This window comes from Anas platyrhynchos, chromosome 16, assembly GCF_047663525.1.
Source record: "Anas platyrhynchos isolate ZD024472 breed Pekin duck chromosome 16, IASCAAS_PekinDuck_T2T, whole genome shotgun sequence".
NCBI classification, from domain to species: Eukaryota; Metazoa; Chordata; class Aves; order Anseriformes; family Anatidae; genus Anas; species Anas platyrhynchos.
In genome coordinates, this window is record NC_092602.1 from 4282645 (window position 1) to 4307092 (window position 24448).

A 24448-nucleotide genomic window follows, 5' to 3' on the forward strand; every position below is an offset into this window, starting at 1 on the left:
ATCCTGCTTTGGCTCAGCCACCCCCTTGGCACACACCAGCTCCAACACGCCGCCCTTCCCAGGAGCCCTGAGCCACGGCGGTGCGGAGACCTGCGAGAGCCCCACTGTGACAGGGACAGCCCATCCCAGAGAAGGGTAAAATGAGTCTGGGAGCTTGGAGACGCGATTTTTATCAATGCCATCTTGACCACCACGGAGCTGGTGATCCACTGGAAACATGGGTGGGCGCTGGCAAGGAGCGGCCCCAGCTGTGACAGCCCTTCTGCAGGGAAGGGGTTCACGGTATGGGGCACATCCTCATCTTTCACGGGCATCCTCGTCTGTCAGGGAAATTAAAGCAATAATGATGCTGATACAATGCAGCTGGGAGAGGGTGCCAAAGAGCAGAGCGCTGTGCGGGGCGCATGGGGAGGTCACGTCCCTGTCACGGTGGTGGAGGGATGGGCACCGCCTGCTGCTGCCCGCACAAGCTGCTACGGAAGGGAGATGCTCTGTACCCTTGGGCTCCTGTGTGGGTGACCGGGAGCTCTCACCATGGCAATAAATGCCCTTCCCCAGCCAGTGACGTGTTTCCTTGTGAAGATGGAGAAGGGGCACGTCCTTCCTCCTTGCTTGCAGCCGAGGAGCCTGTCTTCCCCCCCGGCTCATGCCGTGGGAGCCAATGGCCGGGTGGCCGCGCGCATTACCCTGAGTTGTCATCTCATTATCCACCCTCCTGCTAATCCTGGCGGAGCAGGGCTCAGCCGCTGGCCATGGCTGCACAAACACCACTGCCCCTCAACCTGCGGTGGGGCTTGACGGCGTTCAGCAGCTCCCTTTTCCTCAATAACAAGACACGGGACAGTGGCGCTGCCCGCATCTACCGCCCAGGTACCCCCGGGGGGGGGCTCAGCAGAGTGGGGCTGGAGGTTTTAGCTGGGCTGGAGGTTTTAGCAGCACTGTAGGCACTCAGTTTGTCAACGCTGGTGGCAGCAAAGTGTCCCAGCACCCAGCCAGCAATGAGCTGGAGCAAACTCCAGGCATTTGCTGCAGGTGACGGTGGGGGCCAAGGTGGCCAAAGCTCCTGCAGAGCTGGTGCAGCCCCACAGAAAGCAAGGCTGGGCTTGCGGGGGGGTGCTGGGGGCCTTGCCCAGCCCTGCCCAGCCCTGCCTTGCCCTATCTAGCCCACGAGGTGCTGGCCAGCCTCCCCCTGCAGATGATGCTCTACTTCAACGCCTGCTATGTCCCCTTCTGGTGCTTGGGCGAGGGGATGATGCTGCAGCTGAAGGTACTGTCCGGTGGGCAGGTGAGGGGGGGAGCTCACAGGACAGGTTTAATGTGCAGGAGACACGGTAAATGGAGGTGGGATGCTGGTCGTGACACACGACTAATGGGTCCCCACATGTGGATAAAAATGCCCTGTCCCACACCTTCCAAGAAGATGGAAATCATGAGAGCAACCACTTAACTTTCCAGGCAGGGAAAGTTAAACTGGGAGGGCAGAGCAGGCAAGGCTGGGGCACCAGCACAGTTGGGGCTGGCAGAGTGTGGGGTGTGAGGCTTCGGGCACAGAGCTGGCTGGGACGAGGCTGTGCCCCCGTTACAGTACAGCCTGCTGCCTCGCTACTACCAGCTCCTCCTGCTCGCTGCCTTCCTCATCCTCACGCTGACTGAAGGTGCCCGGCTCTACCTGGGCTACATCGGGAACCTGCAGGAGAAGGTAAGGGTGCCAAGTCCTGGGAGGTCCTAGCAGGGTAATCCTAGAGCTGTGGTCCCCAACAGAGGGGGGACCCACCCCATCAAGGGCACCCACGTCCCCCCCTCAGCAGCCTCTGCCCACACAGGTGCCCGAGCTCGCTGGGTTCCTCCTCCTATCCTTCCTGATCCAGCTCCCCCTGCTGCTGTTCCTGCTGACGGATGACCACATCATCCGGCTGCCGCTGGAGATGGCTGTGCACAGCCTTTTCCTGGCCTTCCTTGTCTCCGAGGTCGTGGCTGCCTTCCTGGCGCTGAGGGTGATGACCACGCAGCTGGCGGCACAGTTCTACCTGCAGCAGTTCACGAGCGGCGGACGGGGCAGGAGCCTGATCAAGGGCGACGATGTGGGACCTGTCCCCCCCTGGAGTCAGTTCTTCTGAGGGCAAGGAGCATTAAACAGCGCTCACCCCCCCCACTGTGCCGCTGTGGACTTTCTGAGCCAGACAGCTCTGGGGTTTGTGGGGTTCCCTGAGCACCCCACGGGCATGGGCATTGACCCAGCCTGTCCCTGCCCTGCCCCAAGCCCTCCGTGTCCCTTTGCTGGGCTGGGGCCACGTGTGGCCATGGGGCAGACTGGGTGCTTGGTACCAGGGTGTACCTATAACCGAGGTTACAGGTATTTCTGCCCAGCCGAAACCACACTGAAGCTGTGCGCACACATCAGGGAAAGCACAGAGGGCAGTCAGCAGAGGCAGAGCCCAGGAGCCTCACTGAGGGGTCAGTATGGCCAGTTCCCATTTGGGCAAGTGGCAGGATGGAGACATCCAGCGCTGTGACACACTCCCCAGTGAGCAGGACAGGAGTAGATAGGGTGGGCAGCCCAGTGCTTCCAGGACTCTGGTGCACTGCCCTTTTATTTTTTCCAGGCAAGGACACAGGGATCCAAGGGACAGAGCAGTGCCACAAAACTTCCACAGCCACCCTGTGGGCTAAAGACACAGCAGAGCCACCTCTCGCTTTCCAAACAGCTTTATTCCATTGCAACCCTGTTTTTCCTTGGGAAATCAACCCCAAGGGCCATCCGGGAAGGGAAGAAGCGCAAAGTACTTTAAGCCTCTTGTGTTGAGCATGGACCAGCCACTGCCCAGCAAGCTCCAGCTCCCACAGCAGCTCGATGGCATGGCTGCACTTGGCTAATGCCCATCGATCCTGGGAGGTGCATGGCTGTGCGTTGTGCCAAGGGGACACCCAACACATGCTCTGTGTGCCAAGGGCTCCTGCTGATACAAGTATTTCTCCAGGAAGGGCAGACCATGCGCATCCAGGCCAGCAGTAGGTCACATCCACTGGGCTTGCAGCTGTGCCCCCAGCACATCTACCTGGAGGTCACTCCAGACTGAAGAGTGATCGTCACTGAGCATTCCTGATGTCTTGGTCAGCCCACTGTGGGTCAGCTGCTGCCTCTGTCTTACCTTTGGGGGGTTTTGCCTGCAAAATGAACAGGGACATGTTCTACGTACAAGTGGGCAGCCTAGGCAGGTGGTCCTGCTGTGCTCAGTCCCGCGCAAACAGATCCATTCCTTGAGACTCTAACCCAACCTGTAACTTGAGATTCAGACTGGAATTGCACAAAACTTTTTTCCTTGGTAGGATGGTGCAGCCCTAGGACAGTTTACCAAGGACCTGGAGGATCCTTGGAGGCTTCCAACACTCAACCAGATAAAGCCAAAGATGACCTGTGCTAGGGCTGGCAGCAGTCCTGCTCTGATGGAAGTTTGGATGAGGGAACTCTGATCAGGCCTCCTGGTCCATAGTTCTGTGACTCTGGGATTCACCCAGGCAGTGCAAAGCCAAGCACCACGCACAACAAGAAAATCTGATGCTGAACTGCAGCATCGACACTGGCATAGCTCCAGCACACTGTGAAGATCTACCCTTTTTCACACACAGTTTGGCCAGATTCAGTTCTGAAGAGGGTGAATAAATGTGGAGCCGGTTCAGAATTCCAAGCTAAAGAACAATTTAAAATTTTCCTGTGTAGGAGACTCGGGGAAGCCCAGGCTCCTGGCTGTGTCCTTGTGGACTCCTTGTTATTTGATGGGTTTCCCTGCAGTTTGGGCACCAGCTAGGTCCCCCTGTTCCCTCTCAGTTATCTGTTGTCTTTAATCTTGTAAGAGTTAAACCTGTGCCAGGTGCAGTTCAGACTAGCCACCGAGTTCCAAGAGCTGGAGGGAGGAGAGATTGAGAAATGCTCCACCTGGGCTTTCCCAGATCTTGCAAACTGCCAAAGGGCAGAAAATAATTCAACCAGCTCCCAAAATTCGCTCTCATTTCAGTTCTCCGAAGTTGCCCTGCAGCCTGTTCTTACCTCCTCAAACTTCTCCTTCCAGTAGAAGTCAGCCTTTGTATCCAGATAGAGCAGAACCAGGTCACAGACCACTGTGGCCTAGAGGAGAACACATGCAGTAGAGCAGTCAGCAGTGGATCATCGTGCAAGAGTGCCAGGCCCTCTGCCCATGGCACCCGTACAAGCCTGGCTGGCTGCCACTCCATGCTTGCCAGGCTCTCCCAGTCTGGCAGCACAGGGGCAATGTGTAAGCTTTCTGCTGCCCAGCTTCCCAGGCAGTGCAGCAAGGACCTTTCTGGCCCAACCTGCTGCCAGCAGATGCACGAGGTCAGGTCCCACCTGGGCCGTGATGCACCGGTGAAGGATCAGGGCTGGCAGAGTGTAGAGCCATGGTCCCAGCCACATAAGGGACAGGACAAGTGGTCTTTTGGGGTACTGTGTCTGGGATGAAAGGGGAGGGCAGAGGGAGAGCCCAGGCTCCCCGTTACTCTGCCAAAGGGGAAGGGCCATGACAGCATGTGCCAGACAGCTCTAGAAGGGACTGCAGTGGCAACATCCATGCTGGAGCCAGACACCAGCTCCCTTTAGTAGGGAAGCTTGGCACTGCAGGCAGGCAGGGGAAACAGCAGATGAGTAGCAAATCCTAGCCTATGGATCAGAGGAAAAGAGCATATTTAGCACTCACGGCTCCGAAGAATGCAATGCCAGTGCCAAAACTCACGGCAGCAGGAATTATGCTGAACTTCCCAGCCTGACGAGAAAGAGGGGGTAAAAGAGAAAGAGTGGGCAGAGAATAGTGAGAGGGCTGTGAGAAAAGCCAAGCAGCGTGCTTAAAGCCTGCTGTCCTGCGGAAGGGGAGGTGCTGGAGGAAGCCAGGATCATTGCTCCATGCCCAACTGTAGGAGTGTGGCTGCTATGGACGTTATTCAAAACCCACCGGGCTATGAAAGAAGCAACTGAAGCAGCTCATGATTCAATGGCAGCAGAGTGACCCACCTAACTGTGACCCACCTAACTCCTACAGGCACAGGGGGAGCCTTTGTCTTGCTGCAAGACTGCTACACACGGAGCTACACCCTACAGAACAGCAAACATCCCTGATGCGATGCGTCTCTCTCTGCTCAAATGGGTCTGACACCTCTGGGAAAAAAAAATATATATATATATTTGGGTACCTGTGTCTCTCCTGGTTATTTTCTCCTTCTCCACACTTTCCCTGACCTGGTCTCACCACCCAGAAATGGTGCACCCTGCCCTACAGTCTATGCTTGTCTCTCCTCAAGTGAAAAGTTGCTCTTCACATGGGAGAGACCTTTGGTTTTTTTCCTGCTATCCTCCATCGATCAACCCAGAGGGAAATAAAGCTCTGGAAAGAGGTAAAGAACTCACCAGGGTGAGGAGAAACACCACCAAAAGATGACAATAGGGCTCAGTGGCAGGAGGGAGCAGCAGTGAGCAGAGCAAGCAGTCGCTGCTGGTGAAAAGCAAGACAGCTCTGTGCGTGTGGGGTCTCCCAGCGATATGGTACCTGGCCATGCACGGAGATGTCAAAGCGGATGCCGTAGAGTTTCATCAGGCTCCGGTAGGGCCGCCGCTGAGAGTCCCAGTAGTAAGAGGCCGTTCTGTGGGAGACACATTGGACAAAGCTCGGGAAACCATCACCATTCTGCACAGGGAGGGTGAGGGAGGAGGACTCCTGCCAGAGCCACATGATTCCCGTGGACGCTACGTGCCTGCGCACACCTTGCCTCCTCCAGCAGACAGGGCTGTGGGTGATGCATGTGCTGCCACATCTCCCAAGCTTGGCTTTGGCAGCAGGCTCACCACCCAGCTGAGGAGCATGGCACTGTGAGCAGCTCCCAGAGCAACCACGGCCAGCCACACGTCCCTGCCTTCAGCCAGGTCATGGCTTGTGCACCTCCAAGCAGAGCTCAGTTATGAGGTCCCGAAAATGCCATGGCACTCTGCACCTGACAAACCCTAAGCTAGGTTACCGGTTCCCATTAGCCCTGCTGCTCTTGGAAAACCAAGATCTTGAGTGATTTTGCAGTGTGCTCATCCTAAGCACCCATGTGGCCACTGTCCTGGCACTCTCACCTGAAATTGTACCTCCTGTCCACAAGGATGAAGGAGTACTGCGGCTGGCACCGGGCACTGGGCTGATCCAGGTCACAGTTCCACTCGATGCGAATGCTGATGCTTCCTCCCTGCAGCACACCAACACACATTTTACTCCAGCAAGCAGAGATTTGCTGAGTTCTCTGCTGTTAAGGTTTTCACGGATCACAGAGAGTTCAGGCCATGCCGTTCGCATTTCAAGGGTCAGTCCAGCCCCTGCCTTACCCACACCCTTGGGAAATTTGCAGTTTTCTTCCATGTTTTAAGAGGAAAAGCACATACCAGCAGTGCGAGATCCCCAAAGGTCTCCCCAGCTGCCTCTACCACATCGCCAATACGGAACACGGGGCAGGAAGGGTTGAAAAATGGATCGTATGTGCAGCTCTTGAAATAGGTGGAGTCGTTGGTTTGCAAAGTATTGCCCCTGAAACAGGAGAGGGAGAGAGATGTCATGGGTACAGCAGGGTGTGGGAGGCCATGGTGATCTGCTGGGGGACTGAGGACACCCTTCCACAGGTCCCAGTGTCCCCGAAGAGTGATGCATGGGGGATGCTCCTGCTTCAGGGACACACAGTCTCGCCCCTTGTCAAGCCTGGGCTCCTTCCTCTCCCAGCTCCCCCCCCCACCTCTGCCTTCATGCTTCTTTCTTCCCCTGGCACCTTGCTCCCATGGTGTCAGGCACCCTGTGAGATGTAATGAGCCAGCTCTAGCTCTTAGAGTGACAGCAGGAGCAGTTCAGCTACCCAAACCATTTTTCTTGCCAGAGTAAGGCAGCACTGGGGCTGCATTTTCATCCTTCCTCTCTCTCCTCTCTGCCTGTACAACATCCCCTGCAGGCACCAGCCCCCCTCTCCCACCAATAAGGGGAGCTGTGCACTCAAGCAGGCAGTCAAGGAAGTGTGCTGCTATAGAGGGTGAAAAACACTGTTACCTGCTTATAAAATGAGGGAGGCAGACAACACTGCCTCAGGCTACGCTCAAGACAGGCTAAGGTCTCGTATTTAGATGACTGGTAAATCACAGCTCTAATGACTCCCTCAGCAATATATGCACTTGCAGGGACTAAGATGCAAAAACATGAGGCAAAATGAGGCCTTGGGAATGACTGTCCTCCTGCTCTGCTTGCAGTGCTCTAGACAGGTCAGTAATCCCTCTGGGGCTCCCCATCCCACAGCTCTTACATATGCAAAAACATATGCAGCCAAAGCAGCCAGCATTCTCCTGAACACATCACCCTGAACCTTCACTGCCCAAGCCACCTGCCCTGTGGCACCACGGCCTCTTGGTACATCTTGCCTGCTCAGCCTCTGGGCAGACAAGCTCAGCACAGAGGCTGGACCATGCGGCAAACACAGTCCCTGCTGAAGGGCATCGTACTTACTTGGAGAAGTTAAATTTGGTGAAGTTGACGGTGTTTTTTATAAAAAGAGTAAAATTCTCAGCCTCAGCCAGAAGAGGTTTCCTGGAAAACAACCACAAATGAACTCAGTTTTTGCACAGTGGCCAAGACATGTCCCCATTCCCCTCGCTCTACAGTTTCTTCCATGATCCCAGGACTTGGACTACTATGGACAATTGTTCTTGTGTGAAGTCCTCTGGGCTTAAATGACCAGTAAGTCAATACCACGGTCAAAGACCACCCACAGCTTGGCTACCTCTGGGCAGGTAGGATCAGGATACCAATTATGCAGACCACAAAAGGCAGAAATCAAAGCACTGCTCTTCAGACTGCTCTTGCCACCCGCTATCCTCTGACCCTGTACTGTACCTGGGCAGGGTGTTGTTCTCCACGGGGCACCAGCCATAGATCTCACAGGTGGAATGGGTTGCATTGAACATCACACATTTTCCAGTTTTTATCCCTAGAAATGAGACAATGTGCATCATTTACCACTCTCTTAATGAAACGTTTCCTCTGCAGCTCCTGAACCACAAAGATGACCCTGGCATCATCTTCAGTGTTTTCCCCCATCCAAAAACTTTGCTGTGAAACTCTCCCTTCAAGGCCAGGTGGTTGTTTTACAAAGACAAAGAAACTGGGTGCTGCTGCTGACTCGGTGCCTGTCCAGCAGAGCCTTTCCTGCCCGGCAGCTGCTGAAGCCACCTACTCCCTGGAGGGAAACAATTTGCAGGGGGTAATCCGGCACACAAAGCTCTGTCAACCAACCTAAAGGTGAAATTTTTTAGGTGAACTCACATGGCTTTCTAATATTAATCAGCATGAAATAAAATCCAGGTTTTATTATGAAAGGAAAACCTGCCGAACACAAAGCACATTGTTTGCAATTCCAGCAGCCAACATCAAAAACAAAGCAACTCTGTATTTGCTGCTCACAGCAGCTTTTACCAGAACCACCTGTTCTCCTGGCAGTAACAGGTTTTGTCAAGAATAAATGGTTGGAAAGACCTTCAGTGCACACTTACAAAAGCACTGAACTTGTGCAGTTAGGCACCTCTGTGAATCTGTTTAACAAGCATGAGGAATTAAAACTTTTTAATTATTACTATTATTTTTAGCAAAACACCCAGTACCATTGCCATGAACCACTGGGTTTCCCACGGGACAGTCCACATCTTCTGTGCACATCCCATCTAGCACAGAGGGGCTCTGAGAGAGACAGAACAGAGGTGCTGTTACTCTGCTGCGCAGCCAGTTAAGGCCACGCAGCCACTTACCCACATTTCTGTGCAGTTGCTCCTCTGTGCATGTTCCCAACACTTACAAGAGACATGCACCATTTCCAAAACAGCACCCTGGGCAGCCTGCAGGTTGAGGAAGGAGGCATTTCCAAAGGGCATGGAGATGATGGCAGGTAGGGGAATAAAGAAAACATTCTTCCCCAGCTACTCCCTGACCATCACAGGAAACACCAGCCCATCAGAGAAGCACCTCCCCATGCATGTCGAATGCCATCAACAACTGCACTTTTTCGGGAGACATCCCCCAAGGTGGTCACAGCAGAGCTCAGCTTCTACGCTCAGGTGTTGCTCAGAGTTCACAGCATGTTTGTTCCTGGGACAAAAGTGATTTCAGAAAGGGGCAGAAATGCTTGTGTGAACAGCTGAGACCTGCTGCGCATAAACTGTTGAAACTTCAGAGCTGAAAGTCTAAATAAAAAATAAATATTCTTTCTAGGGTAGGGAATTACTTTACTCTTAATCTTTATCAGAAGCAACTGCTGATCAGTATGGAATGCTCTCCCTAGGAGACATGCCACTGAGCTCAGCACAGACATCACCTGCTAAAAAACCCTCACCTGTGTGAGGGTGCTGGCTATGACTTCAGCATAAGTTCCCTTTTGTTTTGCAACTTGGGTAGTGCCAAGAACAAAATCACCCAGTAATGCACACGTTGCCAAATGCTTATCAGTCAATCAGAACACACCTTTGTGTTAATTTGCCCTGCATCCAGCTGCACCTGCTCCCTGGTCTGCCAGCAAGGAGTACTTTGGTAATTAAACTTTGCAGGAGGATATTCTCAAAAGCTGCCACTGCTATATTTTCAAAGCTTTCCAAACAGACATTTCAGCTACAGCCTGAAAACCAGGACTGAGAAGCTACTGGAGAGAGAGCAACACAGGGTGAAGGCTCTCACAGGCATCCAGACAATCAACAACAGGATTAAATGCTCTGCTGTCTACCTGGCTGGCAGACTGGAAAAATAAGCATCCAGAAATGCCAGTGACCACCCACGCCAAAGCTCTGAAACACTCTATGGCATACATTTTCCTCTGAGGACACCCCTGCAGCTATCAGTGCTTTAGGAATCCTCGAGCTGGGAGCCGCACAGAAGCCCACAGCAAAAGCCAAGAGGAGCATTAGGACAAACAGTGCTTGGCTCTGGCACAAGGGGACAGCAATGGCTTAGCTTAAAGAACATTTGCTCCTGTCTACCAAACAGGGTCCAGCCTGGGAGAGCTGGCTGGCCTGAATCCAGCCTTACTGGGAAGATTTCTCTCACTAAATATATACCACTGAGTGACTGCTGATTGGGAAACCACCTAGCCCTTGTGTTCCATTCCTCCTAAGAGCAGGACACTATGATGAATAGATACTAGCACTGCAGTAGGGTATTAAAAAGGAAACAGAGGTGTCCATGGAGTGTGTGTTGAAAAGTATCACAGAAAACAGCAGAACAGAGGTAAGAGAAGCAAGTCTTCACAGCGAGTGAAGGAGTCAAAGACATACGTGACTGCAGGAGGTACACAGGTAATAGAAAAGTATCAGCCAGGGCTGGAGCGATGATGGTGCTGATGCTAGGACATATGGAATAAGGATGAGGCAATGCAGCATCACCAACCTTCAGGAAGTCCAGACAGCTGTGGAGGACCCAACAGCCCATGTCCCTTGTCCTTCTGGTCTCAAGTGGTCCTGGCTGGACTGCTCAGTTACGTGCCTTGGTTCATGCAGGGAGGCGAGTGAGCGCAAACAAGCACGCAAAATTTGGAGCAACTAGAACATGGGAAATCAGCTGCGTTTGTCCCTTGTACACATCGCAGGCCTAGGCTACCTGACAGCACGGCTCATTTACCTCGGGGCAGGTGCCTTGGGCTTGCTTGGCTGTGGCAATGAAGTTGGTGACCAGAAAAACCACGTTTTCCCCCTAGGAGGCAAGAAGACACCTTCAGTGCTGCGTCGACACTGGTATGGTTTTCCAGGAGGCTTCAGAGCTTGCAATCCTTGCTGGCTGTGGAGCTGCTCCCTTCACGGGGCCCTTACCACAGCCTTGCAGTGCTCACCCTGGACCCACTGGGATCGGGACCGGGACTGGGATCGGTGCCTACCTGAGGAGGACTCGCATAATCGACCACATCCCAGAGCCGTCTGCTCGCGTCCTTGCTCCGTGTGACCGAGACCCCCTTCATCTTGGTGATGACTGAGACGTGAGGGGCTGCGTCCGTGTCCTGGTAGCCCCTCCGCACCACCAGCACCCACCTGGGGACAGGACAGAGCGGTGCAATGAGCCCATCCCCGCACCCCAACCCGGCCACTGTGGGGAAGGAGCCGCTCGCCCTTACCCGAGCAGGTAGCCCAAGACAGCGAGCTGCAGCAGGCGGTGCAGCAGCCCGACCCGCCGGTTCCGTGTCAGGGCGAATTTCTCCGTCTTGTAGTCCAGCAGCCCGCAGCACAGCGCCGCCGCCATGGCAGCACCACCACCACCAGCAGCAGCAGCAGTGCGGGGCCCCACAGCGGTTCACGAGATGGCGGCGGAGGAGCCCTCGGGCACCTCTGAGGCTCCTGGTGAAGCTCTCCGAGCCTCTCCCTGCCCTCCCGGCCCTCTGGCAGCCCCCCGAGCGGCTGGGGGGAGCTCGTACTTGGCGGCGTGCCGGGCCTGCGGCGTCAGCCCGGCCTCCTGCCTCCTGCGGCGGCCGCCGGGCACCGCCATCCCCCTGCGGCACCGGGGGCTGGGCCCGCGGGTGAGGGGAGCCTGGAGTGGGTCAGGGGTGGTCTGCGCCTTCTGTCCTCTGCCCCGTTATACCCCCTTCCCGATACCCCATCCGTTATCTCTTCCCGTTACCCCCACTTCCCGTTATCTCTTCCCATTAACCCCCTTCCCCCATTATCCCCCCTTCCCCTGTTATCCCTCCTTTCCCTTATCCCCCCTTTCCCTTATCCCTCCTTCCCGTTATCTCTTCCCTTTATTCCCCCCTTCCCATTATTCCCCTTCCCCCGTTATCCCCCCCTTCCTGTTAACCCCCCTTCCCGTTATCCCCCTTTCCCCATTATCCCCCTTTCCCCATTATCCCCCTTTCCCCATTATCCCACTTCCCCCATTATCCCCTCTTTCCCTTATCCCCCTTCCCGTTATCACCCCTTCCCATTATCTCCTCCCTTTATTCCCCCTTCCCATTATCCCCCCTCCCCGTTATTCCCCTTCCCCCGTTGTCCTCCCTTCCTGTTATCCCCCCTTCCCATTACCTCTTCCCATTATCTCCCCTTCCCCTGTTATCCCCCTTCCCCTGTTATCCCCCCTTTCCTCATTATCCCCCCTTCCCATTTGGCACCTGGCTTTGGGGAGCAGTGGCAGTGGGGGTGCTCAGGGAAGGAAGGCGTCTCCTCCCCGGGACCTGGAGGGTGAGATGTGCAAACATCGCTTTGGCACGCTTCCCTTGGGATTGAGAACTTTGCCTGGGAGCGTGCAGTCTCCCCTGGGGTGTCCTGCATTTTATAGCTCGAACCCCAACATTTTAAAGAATCACAGAATCCTTGAATGCTTTGTGTTGGAAGGGACCTTACAAGTCATTGAGTTCAAACCCCCCTTCCATGGGCAGGGACACCTCAAAGCCCCATCCAGCCTGGCCTTGAACACTTCCAGGGATGGGACGTCCACAGCTTCTCTGGGCAACCTGTTCCAGTGCCTCAAAACAAGAAATTACAATCATTTTTAAGTGTGCACATTGGTTCTTGTTGGCTACTTCTACTGATGAAAGCTGCTTTCAGTGTGCACGGCATTTTGGTCATTTGGACCACAAAAAGGGCACAGCCTTTCCTAGTAATTTTTGATAAATCCATTTGCTCTGTTAATTTTATTTCATCTGCAACAGTTCTGAGCCTCCGTCTAGTTCATTTCCTGTATCTGATACCCAGGGCTGGAGAACGTAACTTGAGTAATCACAAGATCATTGCAACACTTCTGTTTAATTCTAGGGATTTTTTTTGAAATTAAAAATTTCCTTTGATATTGGCTGCACCCAAGCTTCTTACATGTGGAGATCAGGAGTCAGAGCAGCCTGCGATAAACAGAGGGGGTGCTCATATTGGCTGTGCACACAGGCTGCCAGGTAGAAGTGATGTCCAGAAAGGCACACAGGCTAGGGTGTTTTCCTCTACGTCATGAATATTGTCAGTGGAAGCATTTTTCCTGATTTTTATGGAAGGAGGTCTTAATTCACAATTGACAAGATAAATGAAGGCTCTTCAATGTAAGCCATATTCAGCATTTGCTTTCCCAGTCCATTTTTAAATTATTTTGGAAGGGGGATCTTTTTCTGAATCCTGCTGATTGCTTTGTGAAATCTCCCTGATCCCTGCCAGGCTAAGAGCTGAAACAGGAAAGCTCACCAGAGCTTCGGGAACCTGGTGAAACCGTAAATGACCCACTGTGAGGTTTTTGTTACAGGGTGCCAAGGCCTTAGCTCTTTCCTTGGTGGCTGATACCTCCATCATCAAGTTAGACCTGGGTGACAACTGGCTGCTGGGAGAAGGGGCGGCTGCAATTGCAGAGATGCTGAAAGAAAACTGCTACATTTCAGGTTTGTATTATCCTTCCTGCTCTTCTCTGGTGCATCTGTTCCTGCTGTGCTGTAGAGGAGGAAATTGTGCTGGGTTTGTGAATTTAGCCAAATCACACTATATTGGTGACTGCTTTTGTGAAATGCATAAGGGAATTGAGGTGCTGTTTGAACAGTGAGTGTTTAAAACTGTGGTGCTTTCTCACCTTTCTCTATCTGTGTCTGTGGACCTGTATCTGTCTTTATTTTTGTGAAGTTATGATTTTGTTACTGGAAGTTATGATTTAACTGCCTGGAGTCAGCTCAGTCCTGCTCTTCCTGCAAAGAGTTATCAGGAGAAATCTAGAGATCTTGTTTTCAGTCCCTACTTTTCCAGGGTCAATATTCTCCCCTTTCATAAATTAAGCAGCCACTCGCAGTTAAACACGTGGTCAGGGAGGAGGGTTCTGCACCAGCTCTGCACTTTCGACTCATTCTGTGTTCATGTGTGGAACATGAATGAGGGCTGTTTCTTAGGGACAGGTTGTGAATTGAAAAACGAAGTTCTGTTTTTCCTGTTTAAATACTGCGTTAGACCAGTTTTCATCATTCTTACTTTCTGAGCCTGACACTACTTCTGCCATTAAAGCGTAGAGGTCAGGCACCTCCCTGACAACTGTTAGGGAATGATTTAATGATCTGATAATGTTTTTTTTTTTTCTTTCCTCAGATGTCAATTTATCTGACAACAAATTGGGCACTGAAGGAGCTAAGGCCCTTTCTGCTATGCTTCTAGAAAACAATACAATTGTGTCCCTCCAGCTCTCAGGAAATGAATTTGATGACCATGCAGCAAAGTATTTAGCAGATGCCATCACAGCAAACAGCAAAGTGGAAATTCTTGATCTGAGTTACAACAGGTTTGGTGACAAAGCAGGTAAAGTGCTGTCTGCGTACCTTGCATATAGAAGGATGCTACAGAAGTTACCTCCAACTCTGTCTGTGATGGATACAGGCTTGAAAATGGAGAAACTGAATTTCTGCTCTCCCATGCCACATCCCATGCAGTCTGTCAGATCCATGTTCTTCCTCCCCACCCCTGGTTGTGGTTTTTTTTTGTGAAAAACCCACTGTGTTCTCTCCACCTACTGCTTTACAATCATGTATCCTCACACATCTCACCTGATATAGTCCCCCTGAAGATCCTTCATGTCTTCTTTGGCTCACAAGAGAGGAAACAACCATAATCCTCATCTCTTCTGGTCACTGGGAAGACACCAGCTTTTCACTTGGGTTCTTTTTATTTTTTTTATTTTTATTTTATTTTTTTCCCTTCTCATTATTACCTTGAAGGCTGCAAGGGCTGCTTTTCTCTTCACTCCTGCTGTCCATGCTGCTGACCTCCTGCTGCCTTTACAGTCAAACAGCTCTCCTGCCTTCTGGTCTTCAGGCATGACCATGGCTTCTATTTCTTCTGTGCTTGTTGCTGACCTCATTTATTTCCTGCTCCATCAGGTGCTTGCAGAATATTTACTGAGAAAGTCTCTTCAGGTTTCAGAGCTTCGGGTGTGGTTAGAGAACAGAGCTGGCTTCTGTGTCACCCGTTGGCTGGGGGCCAGAGCTCAGGAAGCAGGAAAGGCTGTGGGAGGCTACCTGTTACTGGGTTTCAGCTTTCAGAGTCCCATCAGGCTGGAGAATGAGCAGTCAGCTCTTGGAGCATGAGCAGAAGATCCTGGCTGTTGCATGGTGATTGGATTTTTCCTTCACAGGCTACATTTGCAGCCTGTAGTCAGAGAACACGTTCACTTTATTGCCTGGCAGCTTCTACTTGTGTCTATGGTAAACAAGGTATAAAAGAAAATAATATGTTCTAGTTCTAATCGCCTGCCCAAAGGTAACACAGACAGTTGCAGAAATATACCTAACCTAACTCAAGCTTCCTCCTTTGCAAAGCAGCTAATTAGTTTAATTCTTAAACTATTCAACACCATATATTTTTCTTAAGGTGAAGTTCTTGGAATGGCAATAGCAGAAAACATTGGACTAAAGGAACTTAAAATCAGCTGGAACCATTTCCATAGTGAAGGGGCAGCTGCTTTGGCCAGAGGCTTGGGGGTAGGAAATGGATTTCTCTCCTGTTTTTAAATTCTGAAATCTCACATGAAGCTTTGTCTGTTTTAATGAGTGTGAATTTCATCGTGTGCTGTTTGCATGATGCTGTTGTCTGTCTACTGGCCATCTCTGATCTGGGATCATACACACCTTGAAACTAAGGGTGTAAAATTATCCATTGTTTATTGACATATTACGTTTCCATTTCTCTATTTCTATTTCTCTCCCTTTTTAGAGTAAACATTATTGTAATGAATGTTTTGAATTGTTTCATTGCACTTCTGATTCATAAATCAGGACAGAAATTGTTTTTTTTTATTCAATATACAGTTTTATTCTACTAAAAAAGAGTAATTTCTCATTAAAATAAGAAACAGTTCTTGTAGTCTCTTAGGCTGAAAGGGGCCATTAAAGTAATTTAATAATACAAATTGCACGTGCCATCCAAGGACTAGTGCAGCAATCCTCCAACTACTGTTTGGACAATAGGAGGGATAGTAGTCCACAGAAATAGTCTGTTCAAGCTTGCATCAAGCAATAGGGAAATTTTAAGATTTTAAGTTGTATGATTATGTCAAACTACAGGCAAACATATTCCTCAAGGTGCTGGATGTTTCCTACAATGGTTTTGACAACAGTGGAGCAGCTGCCTTGGGGGAGGCTCTCAAAACCAACAATGTACTGGAAGAGCTCAACATTAGGTGAGTCTGACTCTGGTTCCTCTCCACATTTTCTCCCATTTTGCACTGAGATCAAATGTGGTGAGCAAAGCCTGCAGCAGCCATTGGTATCTCCTACCCCAGAGGGTAATAGGTGCGTAAGGCCGGGGGAACACCACAAAATGTGAGTGCTGCTGGTCTCATCCCAAATGCCAATTCTTATCCTTAAGCTTGTGGTGCAATAAAATCTGATCTGTGTTACTTCTTCTGCCATCTCCCAGTTGCATATTCCTTGGCACCAGTTCAGCATCAGCCTCACAGTCCAAAGACAGGAGATACTTTAAGAAGAGATTGGTATGAGAGGCAAAGGATGGGATCAAAATTTACAACAATGAAACTTACAACAAGAGAGAAAGGAATGCTGTAACTGGTAGAGGGGCCTTGATGAGATTATTGATCAGTTATGAAAAAACAGCTTGTTAGAACCTGTAGAAATGAGGCTTAAGATCATGAGAGAAAAATCTTATGCTTGGAGCAGGAACTGGAACATTGCCTCTGTTTTCACATGACTTGTAGGCAGGCATGCTTAGGACTGGATTGCTTGTGAAACAGCAATGGAAGCCAGGCAGCCAAGAAGCTGAGATCTCAACAAGTTCATAGTCATTAATATGACAGGTGGAAGTTGTCGCAGGGAAGGAAAAAAAAAAAAAAAAAAAAAAAAAACACACACAAAAAAAGAGGAAGGCTGTGGTGCAAGCTTGTGTTTATAGGAGTGTAACTATGGAGAGTTTAATCTAATTAGAAATGATTCTGTGAGACAATAACATGATGGAGGAAAGCTGGAGCAGGAGGAACTGTGCAGAGTATCAAACCCTGCAGATGGGTTGACAGTTGACCATTTTGTGAGAGCACAGGGTTAGTGGGCATTTCCAGGATGCTCCTGGAAAGTAAAGAATATCTGATTTAATGAGTCATGAGCGAATTGGCCTGACTGATGAAACTGTTTAGGAGAGAAACCAAAGGCAGTCAAAGAGATACAGGTGGTTTGGGGAGGAGCAAGCATTGAAATAGAGAGGGACGAAGTATGAATATTGAATTTCTGTCTCTGTTGGTCCGTGTGCCCAGCCATGCACGTATATGTTGCATATTTTGTATATATTGCTTTGACACAGTCCCACATGACATCCTGGTCTCCAGATTGGAGAGATATGGATTTGATGGATGGACTGTTCAGTGGATAAATTGTTGGCACCCAGAGAGCAGTGATCAATGGATTTATGTCCAAGTGGAGGCCAGTGATGAGTGGTGTACAAGTGGTGTTCAAGACCATGTTGGAGGAGGCCCTGGGCAACCTGATCTGGTGGGTAGCATCACTGTCCATGGCAGGGGGATTGGAACTAGATGATCTTTAAGGTCCCTTCCAACTCAAACCATTCTATATTCTATGTTTGTGTATTTGCCTACTGGAAATGGTGAGCCTCACCACTTGTTGAACCTGGGGACATGGAGCTGTGGCAGCCATGCCTCTATCAGGCTGCTGGAGTTGGTAACTCCTCGCCAGTTCCAGCCTCCCAACACATGTATATACTTGGATCATCTCAGAGTGTGAAGCATTCCTTTTATCTGTTTTTAGCAATAATCGTATTTCAGTGGAAGGAGCTCTGCAATTTGCAGTTGGCCTGAAAGAAAACAAGACTTTAAAGACTCTTAATGTAAGTAACTTTCCTAGGAAGGTCTTCGAGCCTCTTATGGGTGTTTAAGTATCACTGATGCATGCATGTCCTGACTTAGAACCTCTGAGAGCAAACCCTCAGCAAAATCAGGGAGCCACTTGCCCCAGCCCATCTCCTCCCGTGTTTCCCTGCAGTATGCTCATTGAGACAGAGCGCTCATATCCAGCAGTTTCTTCTGTGAACAGAGATTTTCTGTGAGCTTGCCACGGTGTGAACCACAGCCTGTCCTGCCACATTCAAGCATCGTCAGTGCCCTTTCTCTGCAGCTGGACCAGCAGCAAGGCTGTGCTGATGTGGGGGCTCCTGGGTGGCCCTTACCATGGCTGTGGCTACCATTCCTCTGTGCGTTGCAACACCATCCGGTTCAAGGGTGGACTCCTGGGGGTGTCTGTGTTCAACTACGTGCCATTTCTGCAGCCTGTGCTCTTTGAGATACGGAGCTCATGTCTCTTGCCCTTTGGCCGTGAGGAGGCTTTGAACGTGTGACTGATGGTTGGCTGCTGCTGTGGGAGGGTGACAAGCAGAGCTTGAAGAGACAAGTTGAAGCTTCCATGGTGACAAAGAAAAACAGGGAGGAGAAGAGGTGTCATACATCTTGTTGCTGTTTCTTTTCAGATGATCAGAAATCCCATGCAGAATGAAGGCTGCTGTGGGGTCCTCAAAGCTCTCCAGGCAAATCCTGGCACTGGTGTGGAAATCCTGGATCTGCCAGTAAGTGTTACACCAGAAAGAAGAGGGAGGGGAGGGAAGAAGTTCCATGTGCAGTGTGTGAATGACAAAGTGCTGGCAGAGGGATTCTAGCTCTGGCATTGTTGTAGGCCAGTGAGGACCGGGAGTGGCCCCCAGCTTGGAAATACGGACACGTTGGTGTGTGCCTAGGCCCCACTTAGCATGTGTGCAGCAAAATGATGTGCATGATTGCACCAAACTGGGCATTACTCAATGCTCTGGGCATTCTTCTGGGCATCTCAATGCAGGGCTCACCTCTCAGCACAAAGGTGGGAGGAATCTGGCCTTTGAATTCAGAAGTTCCCTGAGTAACCTGAGCTCTGTTTACTCTGATGATGCAAATAGTTTCAGAGGCATTTCTGTTCTATTTTTCATGAAGCTAAGCTATGGTTGGACAGGGCATTTCCCACCTTTTTCTGCCTTAGTTCGTTGTCTTTCAGTAGTGCTGTGAGGAGCTTGCACCCATATCTTTCTTTGATTCCTGTGCTGCTTCCATCATCACCTTAGCTCTTGTGCTTCTTGCCAGAGAAGGGGAGCAGGATCCTGCTGCTCAAATTTCATACCTACCCATAATGTGGTGGTGTTGGCTAACAGTCTCAGATCTCACAAGATTGTGGTAGAATTTTGTATTTGGGTTGAGAGAGCACAGAATATGTTGCAATATCTTATTTTATTTTAAATTTTATTTTATTTTTAATATTATTTTAATTTATTTTTAATTTTATTTTAAATTTAATTTAATTTTATTTTTAATTTCATTTTATTTTAATTTAATTTATTTTTTTTTTCCTGAGGGATGGTAAATCATAACATGCACTTGCTTACCTGCATTGATTTTCCCCTCTAGGACATACCTGTGAGCAAAGAGTTTGCAGAGCTGTGTGATGCTGTGAAAATACTTTTTCCAAATCTACTTCTCAGACATGGTGGAAACACAAAGTTGCAGAGGAAGAGTCAGTTGAAGGTCGAGCTTCAGACTCAGTTGAAAGTGGTGGGTAATTCCCAGAATACAGTGGCTTAACATGAGTCTCTTTGGGACTGCTTCAGCACTTCAGCCTAACATCCCAGTACCACTAACAAAAGCTGTGACACAGGAATGCCCTGGGGTACTGCTGAAAGCAAAATCTGGAATTATTGGCTACTTCACCATGGCTGTCACTTGGAACTTTTTGTATCTGTTTACTTTAAGATTTCTGCTGTGTCCAGCTCTGAGTCTCTTCTAGCACATGCAAGAACATCTCCATGGATGAGACTCCATGGCTTCTCTTTGCATAGAGACATTTCTGCATAGAAACGTTTATCATCTTACCATCTATCTTTCTATCTAGAGGTGTTTGTCTGGAGCAGCTGGCAGAACACAACGTGCCACAGCTGCTGCTTGTGGCTGCTGTTGTTTAGATCCATGGCCCACTGCAGTGGGGTCTGCACAGCTTGAGAGCGCGGTGTGCTTACGTAGCAAGTAAAGTCCTGTTCAGAGATGTGCTGTGAACAGATGCTTTCTGTCTTAGGCTTGTTCTCCTGCTATACAGCCGGGATTGCTTTTGCTGAATTGGCTGTCAGATGCGCTGGTGACTCATTTTCAGCTGCCTCCTACTGCAGTTCCTTAGCCTTATGAGGAGCCCATAGTCTCCAGGGTAAAGACCCTGTCCTAGGTCATGACTGGCATTGTTATTTCCTGGGTTTGGAGTGGCAGGGATGGGTTATGAGTGCCTTCAGGAGCAGCGTGTGGTGGGAGAAGAGTCACAGGGTTGTGCAGTTAAGCTGGGCTTAACTCTCCCTCTCCTGGCCTCCATGAGAAGTGGTTTCATGCAGCAATTTCTGGCAGCCTGGGAGAGAAAGTTGCTGAGGACAGTCACACGAAACCATCTGGATGTCTGGCATGGGCTGGAGGTGCAGGTGGCTCCCAGCAGTGTTCAGTGCCACCTTACCCTATTTATGGCTGCACAGCCATATACATTATCATTGTCTTCCTAATTTCCCGAAGGTTTGCAGGCATTGTTGGCAGAGTGTGTGCACCAATGTTGGCTTTATTTGGGTCTCCAGCTAGGCAAGCCTTGTCTGTCCCAAGGTGTGTTAAGGTTTTGGATTTCTCTGCAGCTAACAGGCTGACTGATGAGGTTCAAGGCAGTGCTCTCTTGGAGGGGAGCAGTGACACCTCCCTGAGAAGGCAGCTCACTAAGGCAGGGGCTGGAATTCAAGACTCTTCTGCCAGCCTCATCCCAGAGTAGCTGGCTGGTGCCCTGTGTTTTGCTTTATGCTTTTTTTTGAAGATGAGTTTTAACTTTTTTATCTGGAAATTTCTCTATGCTATTACGATTTGCCTTATGGAAACTGTCCTATACATGCACACATTATTTTACATTTATGTATGTAATACATAACATCTGTGCCTTGGACTCATAAACTGTTCATACCACTTGGAGAGGTCTCTTGCATGTTTTAAGTTCTGTAAATATTGTTTGTTTCTAGAAATTTCATAACTATCCTGGCACTCCCTCAAGATTAAAATTCCATGTGTTGAATTAGGCATCATTTAATGTTTCTCTTACCTCCTTTGCACCTAGCCATTTTTATACTCTCCAAAAGAGGGATGCAAGTTCAAATAATATAAAAAAAAAAAAACAAAACAAAACATATGATAGGTAAAGCATTCTTATACGCCAATTTCTTTCCTATTTACCAGGTGGTATAACAAGAGAAGATCCCTTAAGAAATCTCAGGTAGCAGTTCAGTGCCTTTACAGTACAACAACAGCACTGCTGCCTTTTTGTAACCCCCTGACCCCATCAAAGCACAGAGGTTACAGAAATCCATATCAATGGGCATTAATGATAGCTTCTCCTTAATTCTTGAGCAGCTTTTATTTTGATCAGTGTCAGTTTGCTGCCTGGCATCGCCTTGCACCTCTTCACCTCTCTGAAGGCTCAGCAAGTTTGTCTTCTTGCAGTGTTCTGGCGTTTCCTCAGCTGCCCAATTGTTTCTGCTAAGTGGGTGTGAAAGCTCCAGGGAAGCTCACTGGCCAGTTCCATGTGAAACACCTCTGGTGCAGGTCACGTCAGTGATGACAACATATTAAGATTTAGTAGATACTAATAAACATCATTGTTAGTGGTGATAGAGTACAGGAATCTGAGCTTTTCTGCCAGCACAAAAGAGTTTTTGTGGGTGCTGCCATCTCTTCTGTAGTATTCCCTCTGATACTTTCATCCAGTCAGGGTGACTGCTTGCCTGGGTGCTTTCCTAAGTACTGTGGAGGTAAAAAGCAGGTCAGGAGCAGGGAGGGATTTGTCAGGTGTGCTGCCAAGCAGGAAGGCACCTTGTTTCATGTCCCAGTGAGCATCAGGGCCTGTGGTGCTTGATGCTGCCCTAAAACACTTCCAGTTTGGTGTGGGAAGCTAGGCAGGGGCAGATGGGATCGAGAGAAATCTGTTGTCCTTCCCAGCATGGGATCAGCACCCTGCAGACCTGGAAAGCATCTGAGAGACATTTCATAAGCTGACAAAGCTGTCATCGCCCTGAGGAACGATGGCTAGTCTCTTACTTAAATCTCCCTTGTGACAGTTTAAGTCCATTGCTTCTTGCCTTGTCTTCTGTGCGTACGGTGAATATTGGTAGTTTTGTGGCTGGGAGGTTGGAGACAATGGTTGCTGTATGAAGGGGAGCCTCTGTGATGTGACCGCGTTGTACTTGCACTTAGACAAATCGAATGAAAATGTCTGCACCGTGTGGTGAGACAGGGAAGAGCTGTGGCCCAAACGCAGCCTTGCTTGGGGAGCTGCTGAGATGCAGGCTGCTGAAACGCTCCGAAATGCAAGCACAAGCCTTCTGCAATGCATTGGGTGCCCATGGGCTCAGCAAGCCAGCTGCTTGCATTGGTTGGCAGCACCTTGTGGAAGGAAAAGGGGGACAAAGACACCCGCGGTTTGTGCCACCACCTGCCAGAAGAAGCAGGTTTGCTGCTGTTAGGAATGAAGCGTGGTGCTTACCTCATCCTCTGGCTGTGTTTGTTAGAGGAGGAGGAGGGGAGGCTCGTGTGGAATAACAAGAGGATTACTTACAGCCAGCCTTAAACGAGCCCTGCAGCTTGTGTGTGCTGCTTGCAGAGCTGCGCTGGGGGCTGGGAAGTGACTTAACCAGGGCATTGAGCCGCTGTGTGTCCTGGGCACCAGCCCACCACCCTCTTTCAGCATCTGGGGCTCCCTTTCCCTTCCCTCCAGTGTGGTCAGGGCTCAGGTCTGTAACAGGGTCAGTGCCTGCTTATTTCAACCTGCTGGCTGTGGTGATGCTGCCTCTGAAGGAGCGCTGGGATGCACCTGCGACTTGTTTGCTGTATGGTGTTCCTGCTCCTCTGTGGCTGTGTGGGCAGCAGCAGCGAGCCTGTTTCTTTCCAACATTCATCAGACCAGTCCCTTTCAGTCATCTCTGGACATGGCTGGGGCAGCCTGGGGCAGGACAACCTCTGACAGCTGTCTGAACTTCGGCAGCATCTCGGGGCTGAAGGAGACACCACCTCTGTCACAGTGAAATCATCCTTTCCCAGGTAAAGCAGCCCTGGCATCACTTTTCTCCCTAGTACCAAAAGCCGTATTATTCCTGATCTGAATTTACATTTCCCCTCATCTTCTTCCATCTTCTTGTACGGCCTTCCCTCTTTTAACTTCCTTTGCAAACAAGCAGTGCCCTGCAGCTCCCATGAGCCCTCCTACTTCAGCAGTGCCTTCTCCCTGCCTGCTGCCTCTGCTGCGAGTGGGGATGATCCCCCAAGGATCCCGTTAGCCCTCTGAGCAGAGCCCGGCCCAGGACACGTGCTGAACTGCTTATGCCCCACGACCTCTAAAGCCCTTTCAGGTTGCCACAGCCCTGGCACTGGTCCTTATATCTGACCTACATACTTTGCTCTGATATATTCGAGTTAGACTGATTTACACCAACTCCAGCTAGGCTGAACAGACTGTTGCCATGGGTCCCAGAAAAAAGTGGTTTTCTTTTTCCTTTTCTTAATTTTCTTTTTCTTTAAAACAACTAATCTGGAGGAAGATACTGCCATGGAAAATCATATCACTCATTGTAAAACAACAAACTCCTCTCTCCCCATGCCCTGTGAAAGTGAATTGTGAGCCACACGTGGGAGTGGTTTGTTTTCCAACCTGTGTGGGAATACAGAAGGGGAGCTGACATCTTTTCCATGATTTCTGATGCACCTGCACCCAGCTGATGGCCACGTGCTGAGCCCCGCTGAAGGTGCTTGCCTGGCCGCATCTCAGAGCACTGTTGACATGCTTTGGTTTAGATTTTTCTCCTGCTGATACAATTTTAGGAGCATTGTGGGAGGGCTCCGTTGGCATCAGTGGCTGCTGACATAAAAACAGGCTTTGCTGGTTTTGAGCATAATTAGGTAGGCAATTTAAAATCAATTAATACGTGTTCTGCTTCTGTCCAGGACACATTAGTACAATAGGATGTTGTATAGGACAGATGAACTGACCAATTCTGAAATCCTCTGTAAAAACAAACAAACAAAAAAAAAACAACAAACGAATGTGCTCAAGAGGGCACGCTTTCCTCCCAGGCTGCCACTAATTACGTTTTGATCCTTTAATTCCCTGCCAGCTGCATCCACGTCACTCCCTGATGCCTGCCCAGCCCATGCTCGTGCGCAGTCCCCACAGCCACACGTGGCTTTTATGGCACAGCACAACATTAACTGTAAGCTCTCTGCATTTTTACAAATAAACGTTTTTAACTAGGTTAAGTAGCAGTGGCTTAGTGGCTCCTTTGGCATCACTGAGGTCATCACAGCAGATGAAGCTGTACCAAACACCACCCATGCAGGGTGAGCTCAGCCCGCCACCACTGAGCGTA

The 24448-nt window shown here is 50.0% G+C and overlaps 3 protein-coding genes across 4 annotated transcripts; 2 read left to right on the plus strand and 1 right to left on the minus strand.

The window, feature by feature from the left end:
* Window positions 1–699: 699 nt before the first annotated feature.
* Window positions 700–2549, plus strand: LOC101795581 (transmembrane protein 17B). 2 transcript variants are annotated; one of them, XM_005016255.6, is made up of 4 exons: window positions 700–870; window positions 1164–1267; window positions 1586–1699; window positions 1824–2549. In XM_005016255.6, the coding sequence occupies exons 1-4, from the start codon at window positions 753–755 to the stop codon at window positions 2115–2117; spliced, it is 630 nt and encodes a 209-aa protein (XP_005016312.4). In that variant the 5' UTR covers window positions 700–752; the 3' UTR covers window positions 2118–2549. The 2 variants fall into 2 exon arrangements, with proteins under 2 accessions (XP_005016312.4, XP_071880251.1); XM_072024150.1 differs by having other exon boundaries at window positions 1613–1699.
* A 141-nt stretch (window positions 2550–2690) lies between these two features.
* On the minus strand, window positions 2691–11293 carry P2RX6 (purinergic receptor P2X 6). The gene is made up of 12 exons (XM_027469619.3): window positions 11161–11293; window positions 10927–11077; window positions 10674–10745; window positions 8675–8750; window positions 7911–8004; window positions 7524–7604; window positions 6425–6566; window positions 6122–6231; window positions 5553–5646; window positions 4710–4775; window positions 4046–4123; window positions 2691–3165 (listed from the first exon to the last, which is right to left on the minus strand). Exons 1-12 carry the CDS (start codon window positions 11283–11285, stop codon window positions 3088–3090), a joined length of 1167 nt encoding a protein of 388 aa, XP_027325420.2. The 5' UTR covers window positions 11286–11293; the 3' UTR covers window positions 2691–3087.
* Window positions 11284–24338, plus strand: LRRC74B (leucine rich repeat containing 74B). Its single transcript, XM_038187195.2, has 8 exons — window positions 11284–11559; window positions 13263–13395; window positions 14084–14290; window positions 15359–15468; window positions 16051–16166; window positions 17758–17836; window positions 18473–18568; window positions 19434–24338. The coding sequence occupies exons 1-8, from the start codon at window positions 11284–11286 to the stop codon at window positions 19605–19607; spliced, it is 1191 nt and encodes a 396-aa protein (XP_038043123.2). The 3' UTR covers window positions 19608–24338.
* The last annotated feature ends 110 nt before the right edge of the window (window positions 24339–24448 follow it).

Coding starts and splice junctions, on each gene's coding strand:
- P2RX6 (XM_027469619.3), bottom strand. CDS start 11,285: ATGGCGGCGGCGCTGTGCTGCGGGCTGCTGGACTACAAGACGGAGAAA. Junction 6,232..6,424: donor TTGGGGATCTCGCACTGCTG/GTATGTGCTTTT, acceptor GGTGTGCTGCAG/GGAGGAAGCATCAGCATTCG. Junction 4,124..4,709: donor GCATTGCATTCTTCGGAGCC/GTGAGTGCTAAA, acceptor GTTCTCCTCTAG/GCCACAGTGGTCTGTGACCT.
- LOC101795581 (XM_005016255.6), top strand. CDS start 753: ATGGCTGCACAAACACCACTGCCCCTCAACCTGCGGTGGGGCTTGACG. Junction 871..1,163: donor TGCCCGCATCTACCGCCCAG/GTACCCCCGGGG, acceptor TGCCCTATCTAG/CCCACGAGGTGCTGGCCAGC. Junction 1,268..1,585: donor GGATGATGCTGCAGCTGAAG/GTACTGTCCGGT, acceptor CCCCCGTTACAG/TACAGCCTGCTGCCTCGCTA.
- LRRC74B (XM_038187195.2), top strand. CDS start 11,284: ATGGCAGCACCACCACCACCAGCAGCAGCAGCAGTGCGGGGCCCCACA. Junction 14,291..15,358: donor CAGGTTTGGTGACAAAGCAG/GTAAAGTGCTGT, acceptor ATTTTTCTTAAG/GTGAAGTTCTTGGAATGGCA. Junction 16,167..17,757: donor CTGGAAGAGCTCAACATTAG/GTGAGTCTGACT, acceptor ATCTGTTTTTAG/CAATAATCGTATTTCAGTGG.